This window comes from Pteropus alecto, unplaced genomic scaffold (genome assembly GCF_000325575.1).
Source record: "Pteropus alecto unplaced genomic scaffold, ASM32557v1 scaffold21, whole genome shotgun sequence".
Lineage (NCBI taxonomy): Eukaryota > Metazoa > Chordata > Mammalia > Chiroptera > Pteropodidae > Pteropus > Pteropus alecto.
Genome location: NW_006436282.1, coordinates 3,184,183 through 3,209,478, shown reverse-complemented (window position 1 = coordinate 3,209,478; position 25,296 = coordinate 3,184,183). Strand labels below are relative to the sequence as shown.

Sequence of the window (25,296 nt, the reverse complement as noted above, 5' to 3'; positions counted from 1 at the left end):
AGTAATCCTTAACCCTGACTGTGCCTTCTAATTACCTGGAGAAATTTTGAAAACTCCACCCTAAACCAATTAAACCAGAATTCCTTGGGGTGAAGCCCAGACATCTGTATAGTTTTAAAGCTCCTCATGTGATTCTGCTAGGCAGCCAGGGTTAAGAGCCACTGAACCTAGAGCATAGAGACTGAATTGTCGAGGATGAGAGATAAGGCTGGTTCTGTAGGTTAGTGTCACGCACTGGAGGGCCTCCTATGCTCACATGGCATTCCACCCTTAGCCAAGAGTCACGAAAATTTTAGGCGGGGTGGGGGTGGTGGTGGTGGTGGTGACATGATCAAAGCTGTCTTTTTGAATTATTTTTTGTTGAAAACTGCTCTGTCATGTATGTTAAACACATACAGATTGAAAAATAGAAATGGGGCACCAACTTACTCTTCTATGTCTAGTTACCATAGAAACAGAATACCATCACTCAGAAAGGGCATATTTCTTACTTGTTCTCTGTGATTACTGCTGCTCTCTTCCATATGTTCTCCAGTGAAACGGAGGTATCTTTCTGGCTATTGAGTCTCAGCTATCTTCCTTTTCAACCTTTTCTTCCCCGCTTTTTTTTCACTTTACCTTCTTTTGCCTCCTTGGGGAGGGTTTGCTTGGTCAGTCAAACAGTATAGTTGGTCAATTCACTAATATCAACATAAGGTAACCCTGAAAATGTTTTTAGAAATGTGTTTTCTCGAAAACAAGAGGTTTGGGGCACAGTGGTATCGTGGGAAGAAACTTAAAGTCAGGAAGCGCAGAGTGTGAATCCTGGCTCGGCTGTCTGTCAGCAAGTTAAGCTCCCTGAATCTTAGTTTCTTTATAAAATGTGGAATAATGCAGTCTGTTTGGCATAGGGATGAGAATTGTGGAGAAACATATGTGGATATGATATCCCACTTGGCAAGTCATAGGAGCTCAATAAGTGATAGCTGCTATTGTTAATTAGTGTCACCCAAATCTTGAAAGTAGGATTCATAATATGACTTTGATAGCTCATCTTTTCTATGGAGAAATTGTTTTCATCTCCCCAAATTGGGGGACAAAAAATAAAGTCCAAAGAACAAAAAAAACTTTAATGTTTTTCTTCCTGTCATTCAATGAAATGTTGAAAGAGAATACTGCTACCTAAAACTATTTCAGTTTTAAGGAGCTAAGATGAGGTGTGTTTCTCAAAATAAAAACCCTAAAATGACATGCCATTCAGATCTGGAGAAGAGATGGGGGTACTAGAAATGAGAGACTATTTGGTGATTTTGAATTAATATGTGGATTATTTATGAAACTGTTAAGACACCTAGTTAGAATAAGTATAAATGGTAATTTTAAGCTAAAAATTTATGAGCATTTCTAACGAGTATTGTGCTAAGCATTTTATATGGAATTTTTTCTCCATGGATTACATTTGATCTTCACTGCAACCCCATGAGGTAAATTAAGAAACTGAGTGTCAGAGAAGTAATCGAGAACACTGCTGTGCATGCAGCCTGTAAGCTGTCTTTGCCTCTATCATTCCTTTAGCCTCTCTTCATTGTTCATGCCAGTTGTCTATTTCACTGACTTCTCAAGAAATCACAGTCCAGATTCCATGACCTTCCTTTATCTCAACTCTCTTCCCAAGGAAAGTTCATCGTTCCCCTCAGTGCTCACTGGACTTCTTCAATCTGAGTTTATCTCTCTTCCCTGTCAACTTCCATGATCAGGAATCTGTTCCCCATTCTGAGGCACATCTACCTGGAGCTTTCTGCCTTCCAAGGACCACTTCCTCTCTATAATCTTACAAAACCCTTCTAACCTTGGCCCTGCTGGGTTCTATAAAATCGTTAGACATTTGTTATGTACTTAATAGAGATGATTGAAAAGATTCCTCAGTAGTGTTTTGACATTTTAAAAGACTAAATATGAGGGAACAACACTCAAGATGAGTGTTATTTTCCTGCAGTTCTCTTATCATTACCATCAAAGATCAATTTCCAGAATTAGAAACTGAGTCTATTCAATCAGAGGGCTTCATTGACCCCTTCCACAGAATTTTATTAAATAATTTCCTCTTTAACAATATTAAGAAAATACAGTGGATGTCTTTATTTTTAAAAAAGACAAAGTTCTATCATTGATGCCTTCCAAGACTGTTAAAATTGATGCTGAGAACCATCTTTCCATATAATTCTTGTTCGTTAAAACTAGTTGGCCAAAAGGAACTAAATATTACGAGGAAATTCCATAATGGCCTTTTTTTACTACTTCAAAGAATAATACACATAGCAGATCATCCAAAGTGTTGCCAGATTTGAATTTCTTAAAAATCTTTCACTGCCAACATATTGCTGGTGTTGAAATACAACCCATGTCTCTCACAGCTTCAACAAACATATTTAATACATTTGTGCATACATTACTTAGTGTAAACATGACTCACTTAAGTAGAAAAGTTTTTTTTATTATTTTAATATTTCATCACCATGTCATTCCGTGGAAACTACCTTGAGGCTACTATGAAGGGTTTCAAACATCTCTCACAGAAAACATCATTATGCATTAGCAAGAACTCCATTCAGTCAAGAAGAATGGCATATTGGCTAGAGGCGACTGTATAAACCGCATGCAGTTTTAATTAAATTCATTAAGAATGCTGTGTCTCTCAGTAGATTTGAGGGCAGATAGAACCACTTAACAATAGCCAAGACCTAATCCAGTTTGTCAGAACTAATAATAGTACGAACACAATTTCTCACACAGGGACACATCCAAAAAGTTCACGAATGAGCAATTGTGGTGCTATTTTTTAAAGTAATATTTATAAATTATTGCAAGATGTTACCAGCCTCAGACCATGGTTGTAATGTCTAATTCCAATGAGTTGATAAAAGGTGCTATTAATAAAAAGGCACATTTTGGGCAGCTGACATAACTAATTGATCAAGTAATTTGAGTAAAAATAAAAGATTTCACTAGGAAACCCGGACAAGGATGAAATCACTCAATTTTCCAAAAGCCAGAAGGCCTTGAAAAAAATAGGAGACCACAGAACACTTTTATGTCTAACCAAAACCAAATAAAATGATCCCAACGTACAAATAGGCTTCAGATGATATAATGTGACGAGAGATTTCAACTATGTAGGCAAACCTTTCATTTTCTTACCCAAATATGCCAAGCCAAGAATTACCAAAACAGGGAGGGGAAAAGTCCTATTTCCTCTGTGTGTTGTCTCTGTAAGGGTGGCAAGGAACATTTTTTCCCTCTTCAAATTTCACCATACCTCACTAAAGTAATGCTCAACATAACACTTGAATCTCAAGATCTGGGTTAAATTAAAACGAAATAAGATAAAATGAACCCAGATGAACATGAATTTACCTAAGCTGACACTTGTAATAATGCTTATTGGAAGATGCATCACCACCAGCCCACCCAAGAATCCCTCTGGCAGCCCAAATCACGGCTTGTCTGGGGCACCTAAAGATGATTGGACCACTATTTAGTTCTGCTAGATGACTCTGCTGAGGTTAGTGCTGTGCATGAACTGAGGATCCAGTGAAACAGCTGCTCAAACTCTCTATCCAAGTACTTTAAGAAATATGGTATTCTTTTCTTGGGAAAACGGGCACATCCTTAAACTCATCACTACTAAGAAACCCCCAATTTTGGCAAGAACACTGTCCTGATCTATTTTATGAGGGGAAGATTGTTATTACATATATATTTCCTCTGTCCTCTAGCAGCAAAACCAATCTCTATCGTTGAAATAATAGTTTAAGGAAAGGCATTTTCCAATCATTTTGTCATTTATCTTTATAATATCCTCTTAAGGAAAGGGTTGAAAAAAAGACATGAATTTTGTGGTGTCCAAACAAATCAAAATGGTTGTCCAAGAGAAAGACAACGGTTTCCTAAGTGGAGGTTACAGTGGAGAAAATAGGAATGGAAGGAAATTTTAAATGGTACTCCCGAAGATAGGAGAACACACGTCCATGTTTGGCCCTCAGCCAAAGCAAGTATGGAACGAATGAGAATTATAAAATGAGTGATACACAAAGCAAATCTCACCCTCTGTGAACAGTTAATAAATTATGAACTCATACAATTTCATCATAGTAATACACACTGCATCATATTTTGCTTCTTGCTTTGGAACTATTCTTGCCATCATCTAGCATACCATTCCATGGCATGACCATTTGCCTGACCCCAACTGCTTATTTAATCAGGAAATGTGAATGGGCTGCCACAGTCTGCAAACGACACCCAAGAATAATTAGGTAGAGGGAATGAAAGGTTATTCTCATTTTCTTTGAGCCATGAGCTCAATCTTTTTTCCCAGTACCAGAAAAACATATTAGCAACATTCCGAGTCTTCGGTATGCCACACTCACAGTGAAAATGGCCACCTGCTCTATTGACCACAAGGACACAAATTTCACACAAGTTTTAGGCTGTTAAATGAGATCAACTATTCTCCTGTAGTTCAAAAAACTATCTTATTTTATGAAAAGGAAAACTTCTCAGTCAGATACATGTTTGTTTGTTTGTTAGTTTTGACAAAATCATCCAAATTGTTATCAAAAATGGAATCCTGCACTGATGATTTTATGGGAAAACTTATTATACATTAGGGCTCTATGATGATAGTGATCAGAGTTTTTGTTGTTCTTCATTTATTTGTTTCTTTTTTAACAAGTCACCAAGCATAACAACCTCCCCAGACCCCTGGTCTCACAAACCATTTTCTAATTTTCATAGCTTCCCCTTCACTTTTCCCCTAAATTCTAGGCCCCAGAACAGTTCACATTTGGCACAGCAAACACTCTTACTTATGTCAACACCTCTATCTGGTCAATAGTGTAACATATATTATCTGTGACAATAGTATAAAGAGACTAAATTTCCCATGCTTAGGACCACTGATAAATTAGTTACATCCAATTAAGAAATACTGGCCAATAATTATCGTCTGCCAGCCTTCCTACAAACCCACTTCTCTGAGGAGAAGAAAAGAAAGGCACAAGAGTCAAGGGTTTTGAGGGGAGCTCTTTCTTCCAGGAAGGGAACGGAAGGCCCTTCCTTCACACTGTACCCTCCCACGAAGCCCAGGTCACATGGCTGAATCTCCAATGCCTTTAACTGGATGCCCCAGATTTAACCCCATTGCCTGTCTAAAATGTGTGGAGACCACATGGAGCTCTCCTGCCCCAACTTCCATGTCCTTCACTATCTCTTTGTTTACAGCTTTCTTGCTTGCTTTCTGCCACAAGGGCCGAGCCTCCTTCTCTTGCACTTTTTGATTACCATTACTTACTCTACTTCTGCAGTTCCTTCTCCTTGAAATTAATTGTTCTTTGCTTCATTATTACCCCCAAATGTTTCTCCTTTTCATTTAAGAGTTTTAATGCTAGTTACTGTAGACTATAGAAAATCAGCAAAAAATAAATAAAAATAAAAATAATAAACATTGGAAAATTTCTTCAAATAACAAAGTATTGAAAAGAGTTATTCCATAGTCTATATATAATAAAATGTAAATGATAGCTGAGATTCTCATTGCTCCAGTCCCGTCCTCAGAAATGGTTTCAGCCAGTGTTTGCTCACAAAAGGCATGCCTGCTTCCCATCTCACGCCCATGGAAGACATCTTTCATTGGGATGAGGTAGAATGGAGCCTCAGAATCCTCAATACAGTAATCTAGATAGTCACTACCAATAGATTTCAGTTGATCCTCAAGATATAACATATTTCTATTATGGATAATATCCTATTATCATTTTAAAAAGTTATCTACTATCAGAACTTCTTGACACTATGCTACCTTCACATGCCATTATTTTCTGCCACTTTCAAATTGTCTTCATTTTTTTTCCCACCACTTTTCCAACACCTTCTTCTACTGCAAACTCCATTTTCTCCTATATTCCACTATGTTCCAATCCTAGACATCTCTTTGTAGGCCACTGCATTGTCTTTTTGGATTAGAATTTGCCTGCCTGTACAGGCATACCTTGGAGACGTTGCAGGTTTAGTTCCAGAATAAAGCAAGTTGTAATCACTTTGCTGGTGGAGGGTCTTGCCTTCGATTTGTAAAAAATGCAACATTTGTGAAGTACAATAAAGCAAAGTGCAATGAAGTATTTCTGTATTGCTACTATATTCCCTTGTTACATACACCTGCTGCCTGGTCTTTGTATCTTCTGTAGCCAGCACACCTATAAGTCTCTGTGTGGCAGGTCTGGTTTTATCAAGGTGCCCACTCCCATTCCCATCCCACCACTCACTAAAATACAGTGGGATTTATATCTGCCATTTTATAGTGGGATTTATATCTGCCATTTTATTTTTGTTTTCTGTATGTTTCATGTCTTTTTTGTTCTTCTATTATATTTTTACTGCTTCAACATTAAGTGAATATTTTATAACATCTTAATTATTTAATTATTTTTTTTCACTTTTTTTTTAGTTATTTCCTTTGTGGTTGTCTGAGGTTTACCATATACATCTTAAATAATCAGTCTGCTTCAGATTAATACTAACTTAATTCCAATGATCTATGAAAACGTTACACCTATATAGCCCTATGCCCTTTCCTTCTTTTATGCTATTATTGTTATATATAAGATATCTATATATGTTACAAAGCTAGCAATACAATGTTGTAATTATTAGTTTATCTGGGAATGTCTTTATTTCACCTTCATTTCTGAAAGAAAGTTTCGTTAGATTCACATTTATTGGTTGAGTTTTTCTTTGAGCTTGTTATGTATGTTATCCCACTGTCTTCTGGCTACCATTGTTTCTGATGAGAAGTCAGTTGTTAACCTTATTGGGTTTCCTTATAAGTGAAAATTCATTTTTCTCACATGTATGCTGATTTACTGACAGTATCCCACATCTCTCTGAATTCATTTTTCTTCATTCATTCTTTTTCTCTAGTCTTCAAATTGACTACTCTCTTATTGATATAGCTTCAAGTTTGCAAATTCTTACTATTATGCCCTTCATTAAATTTTTTCAGTTGTCCTTTTCAAATCTAGAATTTATATTCCGTCCTTTTTTATCATTTCTGCCTCTTTATATTGATATCCTCTACTTGATGAAATATTGCAATGATACCCTCATTTACTTTTTCAATCATGGTTTCCTTTAGTGCTTTGAAAAAGCTCGCTCTTTTCTTTCTCTCTGGTGTGTAACCATGACTTTGAAGTTTTTATCTGTTATATCCAACAGACTGGTTGCTCTCATAGGGAGTTTCTTTGCCTCCTGTAAAGACTTGCCAGTTTCTCTGTCTGCCTCACTTTTTTTTTCTTTCTTTCCTTTTTTTCTTTCACTTTTTTTTTTTGTGGAAACTGACTATTTTAGATAATATGTTGTAGTGACTCTGGGTACAGATTGATCCCCTTCCCCTTCCTCAGGGGTTGGTTATTGTTTGGTATTTGTTTGTTTATTTGTTTAGTGACTGGACTGCTTTGGTCAAGTTTGTTCTTCCCTCTTCCTGTGATATTGCTCCTGGGAGGGTGCAGCCTTGGGCATGGACACTGCCATCCTGGAATATCGATCTTTTGTAGTCTCTTTAACTGTCCCTCTCCCAGACCACACTGAGCTGTTAAGTTCCACTAATTGCTGGCTGACTGCTCTGTTGTTTGCAACAATGCCATGGGGCACAAATTTCTCCACAGATTGATTTAATTAAATTCATGTTCATTCACAGGGATAGTTTTTGAGATCAGTTTTTGAGATTTGCCTGATCCCAGGAAGGGTCTTCTTAGCTATTTGTTTCCCTGGTGCTGTCTGGTAAACTAGCTGGCCTGTGGTTCAGCTTATATCTCAAATGCATCTATCAGTTGCCTCTTAATACCTTACACTACAACCTCCATTATTTTGAGGATGCCCTTAGGATTGAACTTGCCCATGCACATCTTTGGGATGAGATTCCAAGCTTTTTTTTATGGACTGCTTCTTCTCCTAGGCAAATTATCTGAGCCAAGACTTTGAAGCTCAGGGGAAGGGACAGTGGCATACTTCTCTCTGAGTAACACTTCTGCTCTCAGAGCTGGTGCTTGGCAAAGTGGGGTGCTGCTGTAGCCTCTGTCTGGCTTGCCTCTCCCTGAATGGAACCTCCGCTTTACACATGAACTTGGGATGAGGGTGATTGGGGCTCCAGTATTTTTATCATGTTGAACCCAAGGTAAAGTTGCCATCCTTCGAGTCAGGGCTGGGCAGAAGAAGGGAATACCTACCTCTCAGCTGCACTTGCTTGGAACTCAGGCTCCGAATCAGGTAGCTAGGGGCATAAATGGAAATGCTAATGCCCTGCCCCTCCCAGTAAGAAAGATACCACAGCCCTACAACTGGGAGCTAAGGGAGTGGCACCTCTGTGTACCTGTTTTTGATGTACCTGTTTGAAGTGGAATTTGCTTCTAGTTGAACTGGGAAGAGGAAGAAAATGAGTGGGCTGTGGTTTCAATGCCGCAGACTCTTCCTGTTCTTACCAAGTTTTAGTATGTTTCCTTGAATAGATAGTTTTTTCATTTGCTGTATGCCCTTGGGACCATTTCCAGAGACTTAAAATAGTTTTTTTGTTTGTTTGTTTTTTGGTTTTGGTTTTTGTTTTTTTTATAATTTTTATTAGTTTTCCTGGGAATCAGATCCACACAGTTCCCCATGCTGCCATACTGACAGCGGAACCTTTCCATACTTGTTTAATTAGTCAACATATCAACTGTAATTCTCGAGGGAATGAAAGGTTCACTACCCTACAGTATTCTGTAATCCCTGTGTTTTCTTGACTATATCATGGATCAGGAGAAATAAATGGAAACAACATCCTCTATGTTTTGGTGTACAGTGAGAGTTATATTTGAAAATTATTAATGTGCTTTTTATTTGTCTTCCTGAACATAGTTGTCTTCACTCTAGTCTATCTAGGGCATTTGTTTGCTAGGATAAAGATTAGTATTTGATACAGAAGAATGAAAATAAAACAGCTAAAGTAAGAATCAGCTTCCATCTAAAAAAACTGGATTTTGGAACAGTAAGGTGAAAGCTAGATTTAACTGAGAGAGAAAAGATACTCCAAATTCCTTTTTCTTACCATTTAGAATGTCAAAAGAACATTTTAAAAAAAGAAAAAGAAAACCTTCCCTCAATCGATGGAAAAATTAAACAGAGGAAGTTATTTCCATATAAATGGCAAGAAAAAGAGCATTTAGGAAAAAGAGAGAAATTTTCAGATATATCTAGATATCCACTTTCTGGAAAGAAGCATTGGGAAGGATAGCGTGTTAAACAAGTGAGAGAGGCATGAGCACAGGGACCCTTGAACCACATTCTTTGTCTGGGAACCTAGGAGGAGACCATTATGCAACAGGTCTCATGCACAACGCAACCCAGCCTCACTGGGGTTGGTCGGCACGACAAGACAGAGAGAACTGGTGAGTGCTTGTGAACCTCCTTTAGATCATATGAGGCATGGACACTGAACTTAGGGCCAGTCTGCCAGGGATCTGCTGTGGTGGAACAAGGGATTAGGTGGCAGGAGCTGGGGATGAACTCCTAGCCCAGGGGCTGGATAGAGAACAAGGTATTGATTGACTCAAAGTCTGAAGATGATGAAAGCTGAGAGGAGACCAAGTCACCAAAAGGGAAATGGCCCATGCTCCCTAGGAACACTACCAAGCCAAAAGAACAGACACAAGTTTGCCAGCTGCATGCTGTAGCACTGGGCGCCAGAGCCCAGGTGGGCAAAGACCATTATATCAGAGAGCTGCAGAAGTCAGCCAGCATACTGTCAAGGACAGGCATGACACCAGAGTCCCTCTTACCCCTCCCCACGTCCCCAATGCCATGAGATCATGGAAACCTCACCTCTTGCCCCTCTATACTTGGATCTTAGGGAGAAAACTAGGTGAGAGTGAGGTTCCATGAGAATTTGAGCATTTCTACCCTATTATAACAAAACATACCAACGGAGTCTGTTTAAAACAAGAGACTGAACTAAGGTTGTTTGTTTTATACATTGTTCCTTTTTTCCCCTGATAGCCAGTAGTATTGTAGACAACGGAAGACAAAACAAGGAGTTATATTTTCTATGCACTTCTGATTTTAAAGTTGAGTAAATTTTGTAGCAACATCATAAGTGCAATAATGTATGAGTGTGCTAGACACATAATAAATATAATTTAATATTATATTATAAATTATAGTAATATAATATAAATTATAGTAAATATAATTTACTATAATTTTTCTCTTTATATCTCCTTTTTTCTTCTCACACCAGAGTGAGCATCTTTTAAACATATTTTTTTTGGCTGTCCAACATCCACACAACTTTTTTTTGGAGGGGAGTATATAAAAATAGATCACAGTAGAGTCATAGCCTCCCCTGACATTATGGAAGTTGAGTAGAGACAGTTATTCCTGTACTTGGCTCCTCATAGCTAATGCTGAGCATGTAACCTAGGCCCAGCGAGTGGACTTTTACACCACTGTTTAAATCTTGAGGGAGCACTGGCGAGATGCCAGGAGAGGCAGAGGTTTTCAAGGCAACAGTGAGTACAGAGTTCAAATCTTGAGCATAACAGTGACTGCCTATGACAAGAAGTCCAGAAGGTTCAGGTCTTCTTACCAGGCTGAACAAGTTCAGTGGCATGACCTTGCTGTGTTAGCTGCTGTCTCAGTCGGCTTGGCTGTCATAGGAAAATACCATAGACTGAGTGGCTTAAACAAGAGAAATTTATTTTCTCACAGTTCTGGAGGCTGGGAAGTCCAAGATCAAGTTACCAGCCTATTCAGTGTCTTGTGGGAGCTCTCTTCCTGGCTTGTTCACGCCTCCACACTGTGTCCTCACATGGCCTTTCCTTGTTGCCCGTGGAAAGAGAGACAGATCTCTCTTCTTCCTCTCATAAGGCCATCAATCCTATCAGAGTAGAATACTACCCTGATGACCTTAGTTAGCCTTCATTACTTCTTATGAAACCTGTTTCCAAATGCAGTTGCATTGGGGGTGAGGGCTGCCTTTTTTCCATTTCTGACCTAAATCTCTAACTTTTCATCAATTCTATCAAGTATCTCATATCTTTCCCACAAATCCCTTTTCTGTTTAAATTAAGTAGAGTTAGTTTCTATTATTGGCAACCATGAATTCAGACCGGTATAGAAATTGCTATCAAAAGACAGTCACACGGGGAATTGGTCCTGGTTATTTATCCTAATAGGGGCTAAAGCAAATGAAAATTTAGTAAGAGTTCAGGAATGGTAACCTGCCAGCCGTAACAAATAGCTAGATGATTTCTCTTCTGTGGCAGTCTTTAATGAAGTATCCACAGGAAAGAAGGATTTAAGGGATCAAATTGTCACTGCATTGAATAGTGTGAATGGCATGAAGAATTTAAAGATGCTAGGGTGAGGTGGCAGCTTCAAATGGGACTAGACAGCTTGAAGAAGAGATGACAAGCTCAAATTTCAATATTCTAGCTCAAGGCCTAGGCCCAGGGAATTTGCTGGTTGTGATAAATGTCTATGTAAATGTCTGCCAAAGTCAGATGCAAATTCCAAATTCTGTTCCTGACTTTATGCCATTGAATTGCCAGTCTCACCAACGTACTTATGTAAAAGTGACAGTGCTGATTGGGAAATAACAGAAAACTGAATTCGGAGAAGATATGAAGGCCTGCACGTACTCCCAAACCACATTCTATGCTAAACTTTGCTTGACATCCAAAGAAGATCCACCTCATTTCTCTTTGCATCTTCATCATCTTACATCAGGGTTGAGCCAGCTCTGTGATTCTATTAATAGACCTTGATCATCTTACCTACAACGCAGGGCATCATATCAGCAGGACCTGGAAGATAAGCTGGATTGGTACCTTTAATATCTTGTTAAGACATAGATAGGCTAGAGGATGGGAGAAAAGTATTTGAAAACATAAGCACCTGCTACTTCAGGAAAGTTTCTATGGCTCTAGCAGTAAATGCCAAAGTATAGTGCAAATATTTTGTTTCTTCAATGCTGAGTCATAGTGCTTGGTGGGCCATGTTGGCTTTTGCAGACAACATAGTCAAACTCTGCATGTATTTATTCAATCCATTTAACAAGTAATTCATATGGCTTCTAAGTGGCTAAACTATTTAGACGTTATAGTTAGGTGATTCAGTGATGCCCAAAGTATCTGTGGCAAAGCTCTAAAGGAAATTGTAGAAGAGGTCCTAGATTTTAGAGCAATAGTGTAGCCACTTCATTATGTTACTATTCTTTTGAGACATAGGTGTTGGTTTGTCACTGAACCCAATAGAGATTAAAAGCCTTCTCTTCTGGAATATCAAGACTGGCTAGACTGTAGGCCAATATCTTTAATGTCTAACCCAAATCAAGAAAAACAGAGGTTTTTTTAACCAGAACATTTTGACTATTTAACACAAATAATATCTGAAAAATAATACCTGAAATGTCTATATTCCTTAGGTAGCCTTTTTTTTTTTTTTTTTTTTTTTTTGTCTTTCAAGAGTCTTGCCAAGATGATACGAGATTAACATTGTGTAAAGAAAACTAATCTCCCAGGATAGGATCCCTCAATCCCCAAGCTTATTAACATGGGCCTGGAGGCTCTACAGTTTGTTCTAAAAGAGGATTAACACTTAAACAAGTGTCAAAGGGGAAATAGCAGGCGTATTTCAAGGAAGCAAAACACGGCAAATGTCAATCTGTCTCAGGAAAAGTGTCAGTTCTTATCTAAGAAGCAGAAGCTAAAAATAAGAACAGTATGTGTCAGCTTCACTAGGGATTTTTAATTGGCATCCAGATGCCACCACGGCTTGTCTCCAAACACGCGGCTGCTTTAAATAACAAGTTCAGAGAAAGAGTATAAGGTCCAGGAAATTGGGAACCAGTTGAAGAGCTTGAGTCAAGGTTATAACACCGCAGCCTGTTTTCTCTCATTTCATCTCTAGGTGTTTCAGGATTGGCTTTCGTTAGGGAATTATTTTATATTTCTAAGAACTGTTGGATTTCAAATTTAAGGTTCCAAATAAAAATTCCACTTAGATTCTTTGGAAAATTTTGAACCAAAGAATTATGCTCCTAGGGCCACCAAGATGTAGGAAGATTTAGAATTCAACTGTCAGCAGTTTAGGACTCAAATCTTAATCCTGATCTCTCCTGACTTCATGTAGTGGAAGAGGGGAGAAGGGAGCGGCAGAGGTGCGGATACCCAACCAGGAGGTCATACATGGTCTTCGGCAGTCCTTTGGGCAGCATGAAGACGGAGTAGAAGGAATGAATATCTCAATGTGTAAACCATGGACTGTGAAAGAAGAGCCTAGAGGGGTTCCCACAACTGCCTCTGGGATGACAGGATGAGCCTTATTTTGAACTTGCCCTGCTGAGGGTACAACTTTGCTCTGTCCAATCATTTAACAAGTGTTATAGATGACCTTGGATTCGGCTGGCCTCACAGAAAGAAGGAGTTCTTTACAAGTAAGAGAGGTCTTCTCACCCCAGCCCCTCTGCCCAGCCAGGGCAAAGTGAAGATCAGGCTGGTTTTGTGGGTCTTTGCATCTGAACCTGTGCAATTAGACCCGAGCTGTCCAGTACAAAAGCCACCAATCGATGTGGCTATTGAACACACGAGATGTAGCTAAGGCAGCTAAGGAGCTTCATTTTTACTTTTAATTGATGTAAGTTTAAAATTAACAAGTGATATTTGATATAATTATTTAAAAGCTTTTAAAAATATTTGGAATGACAGTAGTATATGAATCTACATTTTTAAAAAATTATATTATCATGGTTTATTTCTTTATTGACATTTAATATTATTTTGTATTATGAATCTATATTTTCAATTGTAAATTTTATGGAATCTTACAACAGTGCAAGTATTTCCAATGAAAATTTAGTAACTGAATTGGGATATGCTGTAAGTATAAAATATAAGCCAGATTTTGAAGATTTAACATAAAAAAGTATGTACCAAAAAGAAAGAATGTACAATATCTCACTGATAATTTTTATACTGATTACCTATTGAAATGATAATGTTTTAATGTATTAGGTTAAATAAAACATTATTAAAAATAAAAATGGCTCATTATGTTTCTATTGAACAGTACTGAACTAGACTATTCTGGGCAACTGTCTCTATGCCTGCAGCTTCTGTATTGAGTATATGCTGGAGAGAATGGGAACCAAGGTAGAAATTCTCCTTAACCAGCCAAAAAAATATTTTTTTTAAAAAAATGCAAAGGTGAAACAAGAGCCTTCCTTGGCCGCCTTTCTGCACACCTGTTCCAAACTCAAAGTAGTTTAAATAGTATCTCTGCACAGTAGAAACTGGATGACTGCTTTGCTCTACCCTGGGCCAACCCAGGCTGCCTCTGTGATTTCTCCTTTAGTTTTCATAACTGTGTCACGTTCATGGGCAGGCTTGCCTGCATCAGCCGAGAAAGTGAAACAGAGGCTTGGCTAAACTCCCGACACAATCTTGCTCTCACAACTTTTCCTTAAAAAAACCATCAAACCTACATAGCCTTCATGCATGGATCGTCCTCCATCCTCCCTGAAATACAATGAGCATTTCGTCTTCCTTCTTTCTTATTTCCCAGGATCACCTCATTCTTCATCTCTTCCAGTGATATCTATTGAGCCCTTCCTTTGTGCCAGGCACTTCGTGGGGCATAGAAGTAAAGAACACATGCCATGCCCTCAAGGAGATCACAGTCTAAAAGGCAGACACTTAAAAAATAATTACATACAGTGTGAGAAGGGGACAATGGACAGTGCCCCTGGTGTGAGGAGGGATGTCTACTAGAAGAGAAATTACCAAGGAGCTGACCCTTGATTGTGGTCCTGAAGGAAGGGAAGCAGGAGAAATGGCATTCCAGGCATGGAGACAGTATGTGCCAGTAAGTGCAGGCGTGAGGTTGCACGGCACCTTGGAAAATGCAAGCAAACTGGTCTTTCTTGGATATAAGAAATAAGATATGAGAGGGAAGTGAAGGGATGTGGGTAGCCAACACGAAGAACGAAGTTCCCATTTATAAGATATCATGACGAGAAGAAGAAGATCAGAGAACTCTTCAAAACTATGAACAAGTTGTCTTAAGTTCCCTCCTCCTCCCTCCAGATTGGTTTACATCTTTCCAACAAGTTAAGAAATTCTCATTTTTCCCAGGGGTCATTACAGAACCTGGAGTTTCTAAGATGTCCGGCATCATCTTTGTCATTCAACAGCATTTGTTAGGTGCCTGTTATGAGCTAGTCACTTAGCCGCTATAATAAAGATGTAGGAGACTCAGTTCTTAACTAACCTCAGGACCTCATGGTCAGTTCAGGGAGACAGTAATAAGAGGCAAGGCAGAGGTAGTTTGGTAGGAAACTATATTTTTCCTTTCTTACTACTTGGGAATAAAAAGCATGTGTTTAAAATGTTATGGGGTAGAGAGATCCAGCTCTCCCTGAAATCAGTGTTTCCTATTCTCAGCCTTCTTTCTTTGCAACTACTGACCTAAGTAAAGAGGAAAGTTCTAAATTTGCATTGGAAAAACAGTGTTCATGCAGATGCCATTCCTAAATCTTCCTGGTTTAAATCATTCTCTGAAGTGTTTCTCGTAACAAGTCATTATGATCACAAATTAAGAGGCTGTTCATTTTAGTACATAGTGGCGAAAAAGGCTTGAGCTTGGGCAAATCCCGGGTGCCTTCCCCTTCATTTAAAAAAATAAAATGAGAATACATAAAAAACAGAATGCCTAAGAACTCCATTGGATGTAGAACAGATCGATGTTCTGAGATCATTAGCTTAAATATTATTAAATTTTCCATAGTCCCATAATGACTTAAAAAACAATTGTCATTCCTTTACATACTACAGGAAATAAAGAGATAAAGTGGATCCTATAAATTCCACAGCTTTAAATATTATCCACCCAAGAGCCTCATTGTGTCATAAAATTCAGTAGTTCATTGTTTCCTGCCTCTGAATGGCTGCGGTTGTCATGAAAACATTGCCATGCTGAAGACCCCAAAGTGGAAGCCAACCGAAACGTGTCATGCGGTAGATCCTTGCTGTCGGCTGTCTGCTGCTGCCCCTGCCTCTCCCTCTGCCACCTCCCTTCACATAGCAGGTGAAAGGTGAGCACTGAGCACCCTCATCAGCCAGATAGCTGGGGAACTCCAGGCAGCCGAAAGTCAAGGAATAGTCTGTGGTGAAAGAACGATTTGCTGAACCCATATCCAAAGTTCTTCCTTCTAAACCCACTGGGGATTGCTTTAATGTCTAGAGCAACAATAGCTAGTTTTGAGTTCAAGTCTGCATTGTGGAATCTGAACTACTGAAATACAATCACCACAAAAAGCTCTGTGAGTCTTGTTAACAAAACAGAAAGGACTTCTGCCAATAGCTGAGAAATAAATTCCTTCTTTCCCGCTGCTTGGACCACAGCATAATGAGAGCTCCCAAGCTCTCTTCGCAGTAATAAAATGGCATATACAGGCTTTTCCTTTTGATGTATTCCAGTTTAAAAGTTTAGAGTTGATGCCTGTTCATCCTTAATTTATCTTCCCCTATAAATATTTCTGTATGATTGCCAATATTTGCAGTCTACAAATTTTCAAAAAAATAATTCACTCCTTCTCCTATTTCAGTTGTATAACTTTATGTTATGAGTCAAATTTTAGGCTAAATAAACATACCTCAGGCTACAGCTCTGCAAATACCTCTGGCAGCAAATTAACTCAGACAAATGTTTGGGTTGGGTGGTGAGGCTGTTTTTTAACGATCTTCCTGATCTGCCTGGAGGTCCAAGGATAGACTAGGTGAACTACCGAAGGCTTTTTTAACTTTGTATTTTCTGCCACATTAATGTACTGGTCTCACGTTTGTTGCAGTGGGTGGTTTAAAATTTCACCACCAGAGGGTGCTACTTGTTTGTGTCTAAAATTCATTTCAATATCGGACTTGAAAAATAAAGGCCTTGCTACCAAAGAACCATCCAGGATGGCCAGCATTAGGGAGGAAAGGTTTTCGGGAAGCTGGTAGGCAGCGCTCTACCTAAGGAATCAGATTTCATGTTGCTTATGTGTGTAGAACCAAAATTGGAAAGCTCTACAGTTTGCACAAACCAAATTGTACTGATTTATACATTTTCTGTAAACCAAGTAGGAAATGTGAAACATTTTTCATTCTTATGGCTTTTGTGCAGTATTTACTACATAACAACAATGAGACCAGAATTCTGACATCCTCTTCATCACACTAAACAATAAAATAACATAAAGTAAAAAGAGAATGGGCTTAGCTTTAACAATAATGCTATTCTCAAACAATGAGACCTTCGCTTATCCTATTTTAAGTATACACATATCCCTCTTCTGCTTTGGTCTAATTTTTGACTTCCAGGAAGCATTTTGATTTATCAACTTCAACTTCTCTTATCAGTGTATTGTTTTTGATCCACTAAGATTTGCATGTGGTTTTCCCACTTGATGTTTTCCGGTATGTATGAAGTTCAACTCTCATTCACCTAGGCTGAGCTTCAATTGAAATCTTTTTAATTTGTTGTAAGAAACTCTAATGTGTTGTCTTCTAAATTGGCAAAGCAAATCATGGGTCAGCAAAGTTTTTCCGTCAAGCATCAGGTTATATAGTAAAGATTTTGGGCTATGGAAGCCATAAATTCTCTATCACAACTACTCAACCCTACCTTCATAGCCGGAAAGCAGCCATGTAGAAATGAAAAACTGGATGAAGCTGTATTCCAAAATGGGTGAGAAATAGGTGATAGGCTGTAGTTTGCTGACTCCTGCAAATGATGAATCTTAACATACACACTCTTCTCATTGATAAAATCCAGAAAAGTTTCTATCACATCACCTTTTGGTGATCATCTCCCTCCTTACACAGTTTGACAAAGTGTGACCTCACTAAGTCATCCGCTGTAAATTCCCTGGGTTCTTTGGAGGAGTACCACTGGGTTCCCTCGCCACAGTTATCAAAGTCAGAGCCAAAGGAGCCCTTAAGCCTTTAGTGTGTCACTGTTTGCATCCTGTGAAGATCTGTTATTGTAGGACACAAAATCAATAAGAAGGATGTGACTCTGGCAATTTCTCCAGAGATCACACGGGAAGTAAACAAAAGACACAGTTCACCTTCAGACTGATGCGTAGCCAGAGGAGTCTGGGTCTCCTTGGAGTAGGACACCACTTCCCTGGGCAGGAAGTCCACTTGGGTAACCTTCGATACGCCCAGCTTATGCAGTCTTCGTCTGTAAGTAACAAAGGACAAATGCTTAGAGAGGGAAGGTATTCCTTGTAGAAGAGCTATCAGTATTAAAACAAAGGACTGAAACAAACGAACCCCAAATACCCTTAGCTTCCAGTACAAAGGTCATGGACAGGAAGTAGAACTGGCCCTAGGCTGGAAGTCAGGACTGCTAGTCCACTTTGGCCCTAATTTGCTGCGTGATGTCAGATGGGTCCCTCATGCTGACCCTCAGTTTTTCTATCTGTAAAACAAGATCTTAGTCCAACTCGGAAAAGACTCCTTCCATTCTGAGCATCTCTGATTTTGCTTGAGTTAAATTCATAAAGGGAATTTTCATTTATAATATAGGATTCTAGACTCGTAGGTGAAAGGGACAAAAGAGAAGTATGCTTCTCGAATGTGAGGAAAGAGAGATGATTCCTTAGTGAAGTTGCATGTTCTCTACAATAGCAATGAGGGGATCATATTCTAAGGCGGTGGTTGGGGTGGTATAACATGCCTCATTCCTCTAGAAAGGAACTAGCATAGATCAGCACGTGAATTTGTTTAAAGACATACTGACATAGCCTAGGTGAGTGAAGAGGTCACTGGGCTAAGAGTGATAAAGTTTTGGCTTGGAATTAACGGTAACCATGTAAAAAAATCCTTTCTGGATATTTATGCAGCACGTCAAATGTTTTCAGATGCCTTTCACTTCTATCATATCATCTATCTTTCAAACACCTCTACGAAGCATATGGGCAGATGTTATCATCTCCATTTGATAAACGAGGAGAGTGAGAACGGGGCTAAAATACTGTCGGCCTGACTCCTGGTCCAGTGCTTTTTCTACCAACCCAAACTCCATCCTAAGGTCCTCAATGGTGATTTGTGAGTTACCACAACAATCTGAAGTGCCCTCCTGGGCCACCCAGAAAACATCATGGAGGCAGCATAGTCTGGTGATTAAGCACATAAACTCTAACTGCAGCACCTACCAACCGTGTGTAATCTTGAACAAGTTACCTAACCTCTCTGTGCCTCAGTTCCCTCATCCATAAAATGGAGATATTATTAGTACTTACAATTAAGATTGTTATGGGTAATATATATGTACCACAAAATATAATGCATATACCACATAGATATTGTGTATATACATGTACATAATTTACATACATATATATCTTATAATAGTTTCTGGAACATTATTTTAATATGTAAATTTAGTATTAATATTGAACATATTCTATTTCTTAAAAATTTACAGGTATAGAGTATGTGAGTGTCTCTGAGAAAGAAATAGAAAGGTAAACTAATCATTTAGCCAAAAGCCTACATTCCCTAGCTCTCTAGGCTCAGTAGAAGCATACCCTATTCATATTATTGTTTTTAATTATTACTAGGAGATGGCACAGACTCATTATTTTTAATAGTAGTAATAATAAAATGGAAGTAGATGCATAGCACAGCTAGGAATTTCTATGCACAATTTCCCAAGTATTCTAGGAAAATACATTTTTTTTTCTTTTCTGAATAATTAAAAACAACTCAGATGAGATCTAAGATATGAACAAAGCAGACACAAACAAACCAAGGCTGGTTTAGAGAACAAGCCTAGGGGCCGTCTTTGCAGCCCCAGTAAGTGTGACTATGCCCCCAGGCTCCACGCAAGCTTGGGCCACATTCGCCAGGAGTCTGAACCACAGAGTGTAAAAGAAGGTGAAGCTGGGCCCCCAGCCCTTCCACACAGGCTGCTCACACAGCATTATGGGAAAACATACAAAATGTACTAGAAACAAGATTACCAAACTAGGTAAAAGGCTCAAAGTATCAAAGAAATTCAGGTACTATTTTAAAGCCTTTTTGTGTCAGAAAAGAATGCTTTTCTTCAGGAAATCAGACTTTCTTGAAGCATCTGAAGGAATAGACACCCAAGGTCTGCTTGAGGCAGAGCTTCTCTTACTGGCATGGAGGGGTGACCCCTGGCATGGAGAGATCACCCTGGATCTTAGACTTTGATGGGCACCTGGGGGAGACCCAAAGATCTCCATACTCCCACTAAGAGGTACCTATTTGTGCAGGCAGAGATTCCAGCACATCTTGCTAATGGGACATAAGCTGTAGGCCTATCTTCATGTGTGATCAGCAGCAGGCAGTGGACAACAGGAAGCTCATCTGTAATTTGATAATCCACTATGGCAAACTGAAACCAACTAGGGAGGCAGCATAGCATAATGGTTAAGTCATGTACTCATAGAAAGACTAGGTTCAAATCCCTGCTTTGTCACCTACCAGCCAAATAGTATGTGAAAGCTTTGGACAATGACAAACCCCTCTAAGCCTCATGTTTCTTATCTGTAAAATGGGGACATATCATAGTAATTGTGAAGATTAAATGAAGCTAATACTTATAAAGCACTCAATTTAGTGCCTGGCACATAGCAAGCTACTCCTGGTTCAAGCATTCTACCTTTAATTTATCCTTTTGACTGATCATAATAATGCTTACATTTAAAAAAAAAAAATCGGACAAGGCAGATTTATAAATGTTCCAATCTACAGATTCTTTTAGATTTGAAGATAAATCTGCCAATAAAACGTAAGAATCACACTCCTAACTTCTATGTATGGGCATATGGTTGTTTTGGCTGCTTGAGAGTCCATTTGCCTTTTCTTTAACTAAAAGAATTATCACCATGAAACTTCTCAGTTTTCAAAACTTAGTTTGAAGAAGTGATCTTATTCCACTAAACAAAATATTTTCTTTTCTCAATAATTACTGAAAAGTTTCAACCAGTTCCTCATTGATGCTATCTATGTTTGTGAGTTCAAGTCCCAACTCAACTCAAGCCAACAAAAATAAATAAAAGTTTAGTTATGATCATGTGATTCTCTCAACATGCCAATCAGCTGATACATTAATAAACTTGTGGTTGTTCTGGCTTAAGGGTGATTCTGTCTCAAATGACTTGTAATTTTAAAGCAACTGCTTTGACGCTAATTATGGGGTACTGATAGATTACCACATCTTTCCATGCAATATCTAGATTGATTAAGTTGCATTTATAACAAATGATTTTATTCTTTGTGGCTATTTTGCCATTGTTTTAGTAACTGTGTCAACGCTTTTCATGTATTATTTTATTGTTATTAAAATTTTGCATAGTATTCCGATTTTATAGATGAGGAAACTTAGGCTCAGTGATGTTAAGTAATTTGCTCCAAATCACAAAGGTGACAGACCTAGGCCTTGGCTCTTTCTATAGTCCAGGGCTATATTCTTAGAAACTGTGCTAGGTTGACCTTGCTCTGCTTTTTTCTAATGCCTCACGTTCATTCTCTCATTGAAGCACAGGCTTACAACCTAAGATAGTAGAAGTCCAAGCCCATGTGCTCATTTTATAAGCACGAGACAATAATGCCAAGCTCATCTCCTCACTATTGTACACACACAAATTCACAGGCCACACCCAAGCCCATGTGCTCATTTTATAAGCACGAGACAGGGTTCCTGAGAAATAGCCACGCCTGGGTCATTAGGACTTGATGGAAGGACCGTATTTCAAGGTAAGCACTACAGTTAACTGTCCCAGCTCTAGCTAGTTTAGAAAGGCTGGCCAGAAGGTGGCGACATTCGACGGCAACGACCTTTCTCTTAGACCTGTTCTCCAACTCAGTCCTCACTTCTGAGTCTCTCCTGAAAGAATCCTCGGATCTGCATGTCTCAGCTGATCCAGAATCCATCCATTTACACAACCCCATGATAGAAACCTTCTTCGACTTCCCTAAAATATTCCTACAATTTAATCAGCTGACAAAATTACTTTATAACTACGTCTAAGAGATGAAGTATATAGTAGTTATTTTCTTTAGAAGTATAAACACCGAGTGTGTTTTTGATTTTTGTTCAAGGTCTTACCAGTTCATAATTCTTTTATTCAAGGATGCAAATTAAACTAGCAAAGGAGGAAAAAAAATTGTACCATTAATGCTACTATAATTCTTTTTCTTCTAATTAGGCTATAAATTCCATGTTGGCTCTTCAGTCCTGAGTCTGGCTAGGATACATTTCCCGCTGTCCCACTATGCTTAATGCCAAGCTCATCTCCTCACTATTGTACACACATAAACCTCCGCCGCAGCCTCTGCTACATGTCACTCTTTTCATGTCTGACTCGACTGCAAACTTATTTATCTCTCTCTGTGTTTTCTCTGTACACTGTGCCTGAGTTCAGTGTCAGGTACAGAGCAGGCAGTAAATAAATGTTTGACGTAGGAAGGGAAGGAAGAAGAGAAGGAGGAAAAGGCAGAAGGCATGATACGGAAACGTAAATTGAGACTTCAATTATCCGTGCCATGGTCGACATGGCATTATTATTTTTAAATCATACTGTGTATTTTCACCTTGGTAATTTGCTCTAAAATAAGAAGCTTTAATAAAATTTTAAATATGCCGAATTAAATGTACATGTTCTAAATAACTGTACGAAAATCAAAATCACTTAAATACAAGAAGGCCTCATATATTTGGATTCATTGTGACTGCATTTAACAAACATAGAGAACCCCCAAATGAGAGAAGTCCTAGAAAAGAGGTTCCCAAAGTGTGGCCCCTGACAGCAGCACCACCTGGGAACAGATGAGAATACAAATTCACAGGCCACACCCAAACCTCCTGAACCAGAAACTCTGGGAGTAGAGTCCAGCAATCTGTTTTAATTAGCCCCCTTTCCCCACCCCGAGATTCTGAAGCACACTAAAGGCTGAGTACCACTTATTTAGAAACACTACACTGTAGAGACAGAGACTTCATTATTTAACTAGATTTGCTTGGACCTCCCTATGCTGCAGCCGAATCCTAGAGCATGAGGCCTTAGTCTCACTGAGGAGGGAAGGTGTCTCTGGGATCAAGCTGACAAAGCACTATGAGATAGGCCAGGTGCAAAGATGAACACAGATGAGTGACAGGGTGAGAGGATGACTGTCAAATAAAGGAGTTTGCAGTGTACAAAATGTTAAGGCACTGGCACAAGAGTCTGTCCTAGATTTAAAACTAAAAACTCAGCCTGAGGATGCCAGAGACACTAGGTGATGGAACCACAACCCTTCACAAGCTGACTTGGCATGTTGCTAAAGTAACAGGAGGCTCACATCCCCCCAGGGCTAGAGCTAGATTCCCCACTCAAAGTCCCGGAAGCTTCCTCTCCACCTGGTCCTATCAACTTGGCTGAGCAAGCGGGCTGAGGAAAGCCACATTGCACCAAAGCTGAAATGTTTCTTGGGGTGAAAAAAGTCAGGTTTTGATAAAGAATAAAAACTGTAAGTACTTGAACTTTGAGAAGGTTACTTGCCAGTGCTCAGGGTGTAAATATTTCCAGTCCACCACTAGCACAGTCCAATCTACCCAGGTATGTCCATTTGCTCTTGGTTGGACGTTATGAATCACAAGAATGCTCCCTTGCAGGAACCACTATCCTTAATCCCCTTTCTGTTTCTGGCTCACTTGCGATGTCTGTATCCACCTACAAAAAGGTTAGCACGGCTTTGCTAGGTAGGTACTTACAAAGTTTCATTATCCAAGGAAGATAAAGTCCAAAGTGTAACTTAAGTGTCATTATGATGTCTACCAAAGCTAAAGAGAGTTCAGTTATGCAAACTTACTCCCAAATAAAAGGATTTTGTCCTATCATTAACAGCATGAGAAACGTACATTGCCATTGGAATTCTAATAAATATACACTAACTGGCTCTTTTCCTATTTCAAAGATGAAGGAAATTCAAAGCTGGATACCTTTGGTTTGTCTCTATTTTTTAAAAAGACCTCCATTCCTTTCAAAGCCATGAATAAGAGAACTTCAGCTTCTGAAGTCATCGTACCTGTGACCTAAAAATATGGAGAGCCATTGTTTCGTGCCTACATGTGGAGTGCTAAAGAAAACCCAATGGATTTCAAAGAAACTATGATCTAGCTGCCTTTAAGAATAAAGATAACAAATTTAAATGGAAAAATAATTTTGACATGACAAGGACATGGGTGGTGGGGTTATGGATGGCATAACCCCCTTTAAAGTATAAGATTTAGTGTGTTTTAGTATAGTTGCAAAGTTGTGTAAACTCACCACTACCTAATTACACCTACATTTTGTTACCTCCCAAAGAGCCCCTGGGAACCACTAACCTACTTTCTGTCTACTTTCAGATATGTGGAATAATACAATACGTGGCTTTTTGTGTTTCCCTTCTTTCACTTAGTTTAATGTTTTAAGGTTCATCCACGTTATCGCATATACCAGAATTTCATTCCTTTTTAATGATGAATAATATTCCATTGTATGAATACACCACATTACCTTTAATCTATTCAACAGCTGGTGGACATTTGGGTTGTTTCCACTTTTGTCTATTATGAATAATGCTGCTGTGAACATTTGTGTACAAGTTTTTGTGTGGGTGTCTGGTTTCAATTCTCTTGGAATTTATATATATATCTAGGAGTGGAACTGTTGGATTATATGGTAGTTCCATGCTCAATTTTTTGAGGAACTTCCAAATTGTTTTCCACAGTTGCTGTTCTATTCTACATTCTCACTGCCAGTGCACAAGGATTCCAATTTCTCAACATCCTTATATATCCTTATTACCTGTCTTTTTTATTATAGCTGTCCTACTGAGTGGAAGTGGTACCTTTGTGATTTTAAATTGCATTCCGTGATGCCTAATGATGTCAAGCATTTTTTTCACATGTTTATTGGCCATTTGTATTTCTCTGGAGAAATGCCTATTCAAATTGGGTTATTTGGTCTTTTTATCGTTGAGCTGTAAAAGATTTTTATGTATCCTGAAAACTAGATACTTATCAGGTATATAATTTGTAGATATTTTCTCTCATTCTGTGGGTTGCTTTTTCACTTTTTTTTTTTTCAATATACAATTTTTATTGCATCTTTAAAATATCACAAATAAGTCTGAGGAATCATCAGATGTCTTGGTGCTTTTGTAGCTGGAAAACTTATTCATGCCTGCTGAA

General features: G+C 38.7%; 1 protein-coding gene across 5 annotated transcripts in view; it reads right to left on the bottom strand.

Moving 5' to 3' along the window:
- The window catches only part of DYNC1I1 (dynein cytoplasmic 1 intermediate chain 1), a 277,262-nt gene that overhangs the window by 188,505 nt on the left and 63,461 nt on the right, over positions 1-25,296 (bottom strand). For all 5 annotated transcript variants that reach the window (XM_006911921.1, XM_006911920.1, XM_006911922.1 and 2 more), the window contains one exon: positions 18,173-18,288. In XM_006911921.1, the coding sequence (XP_006911983.1) occupies positions 18,173-18,288 (116 nt within the window). The remainder of the gene's footprint in view (positions 1-18,172; positions 18,289-25,296) is intronic.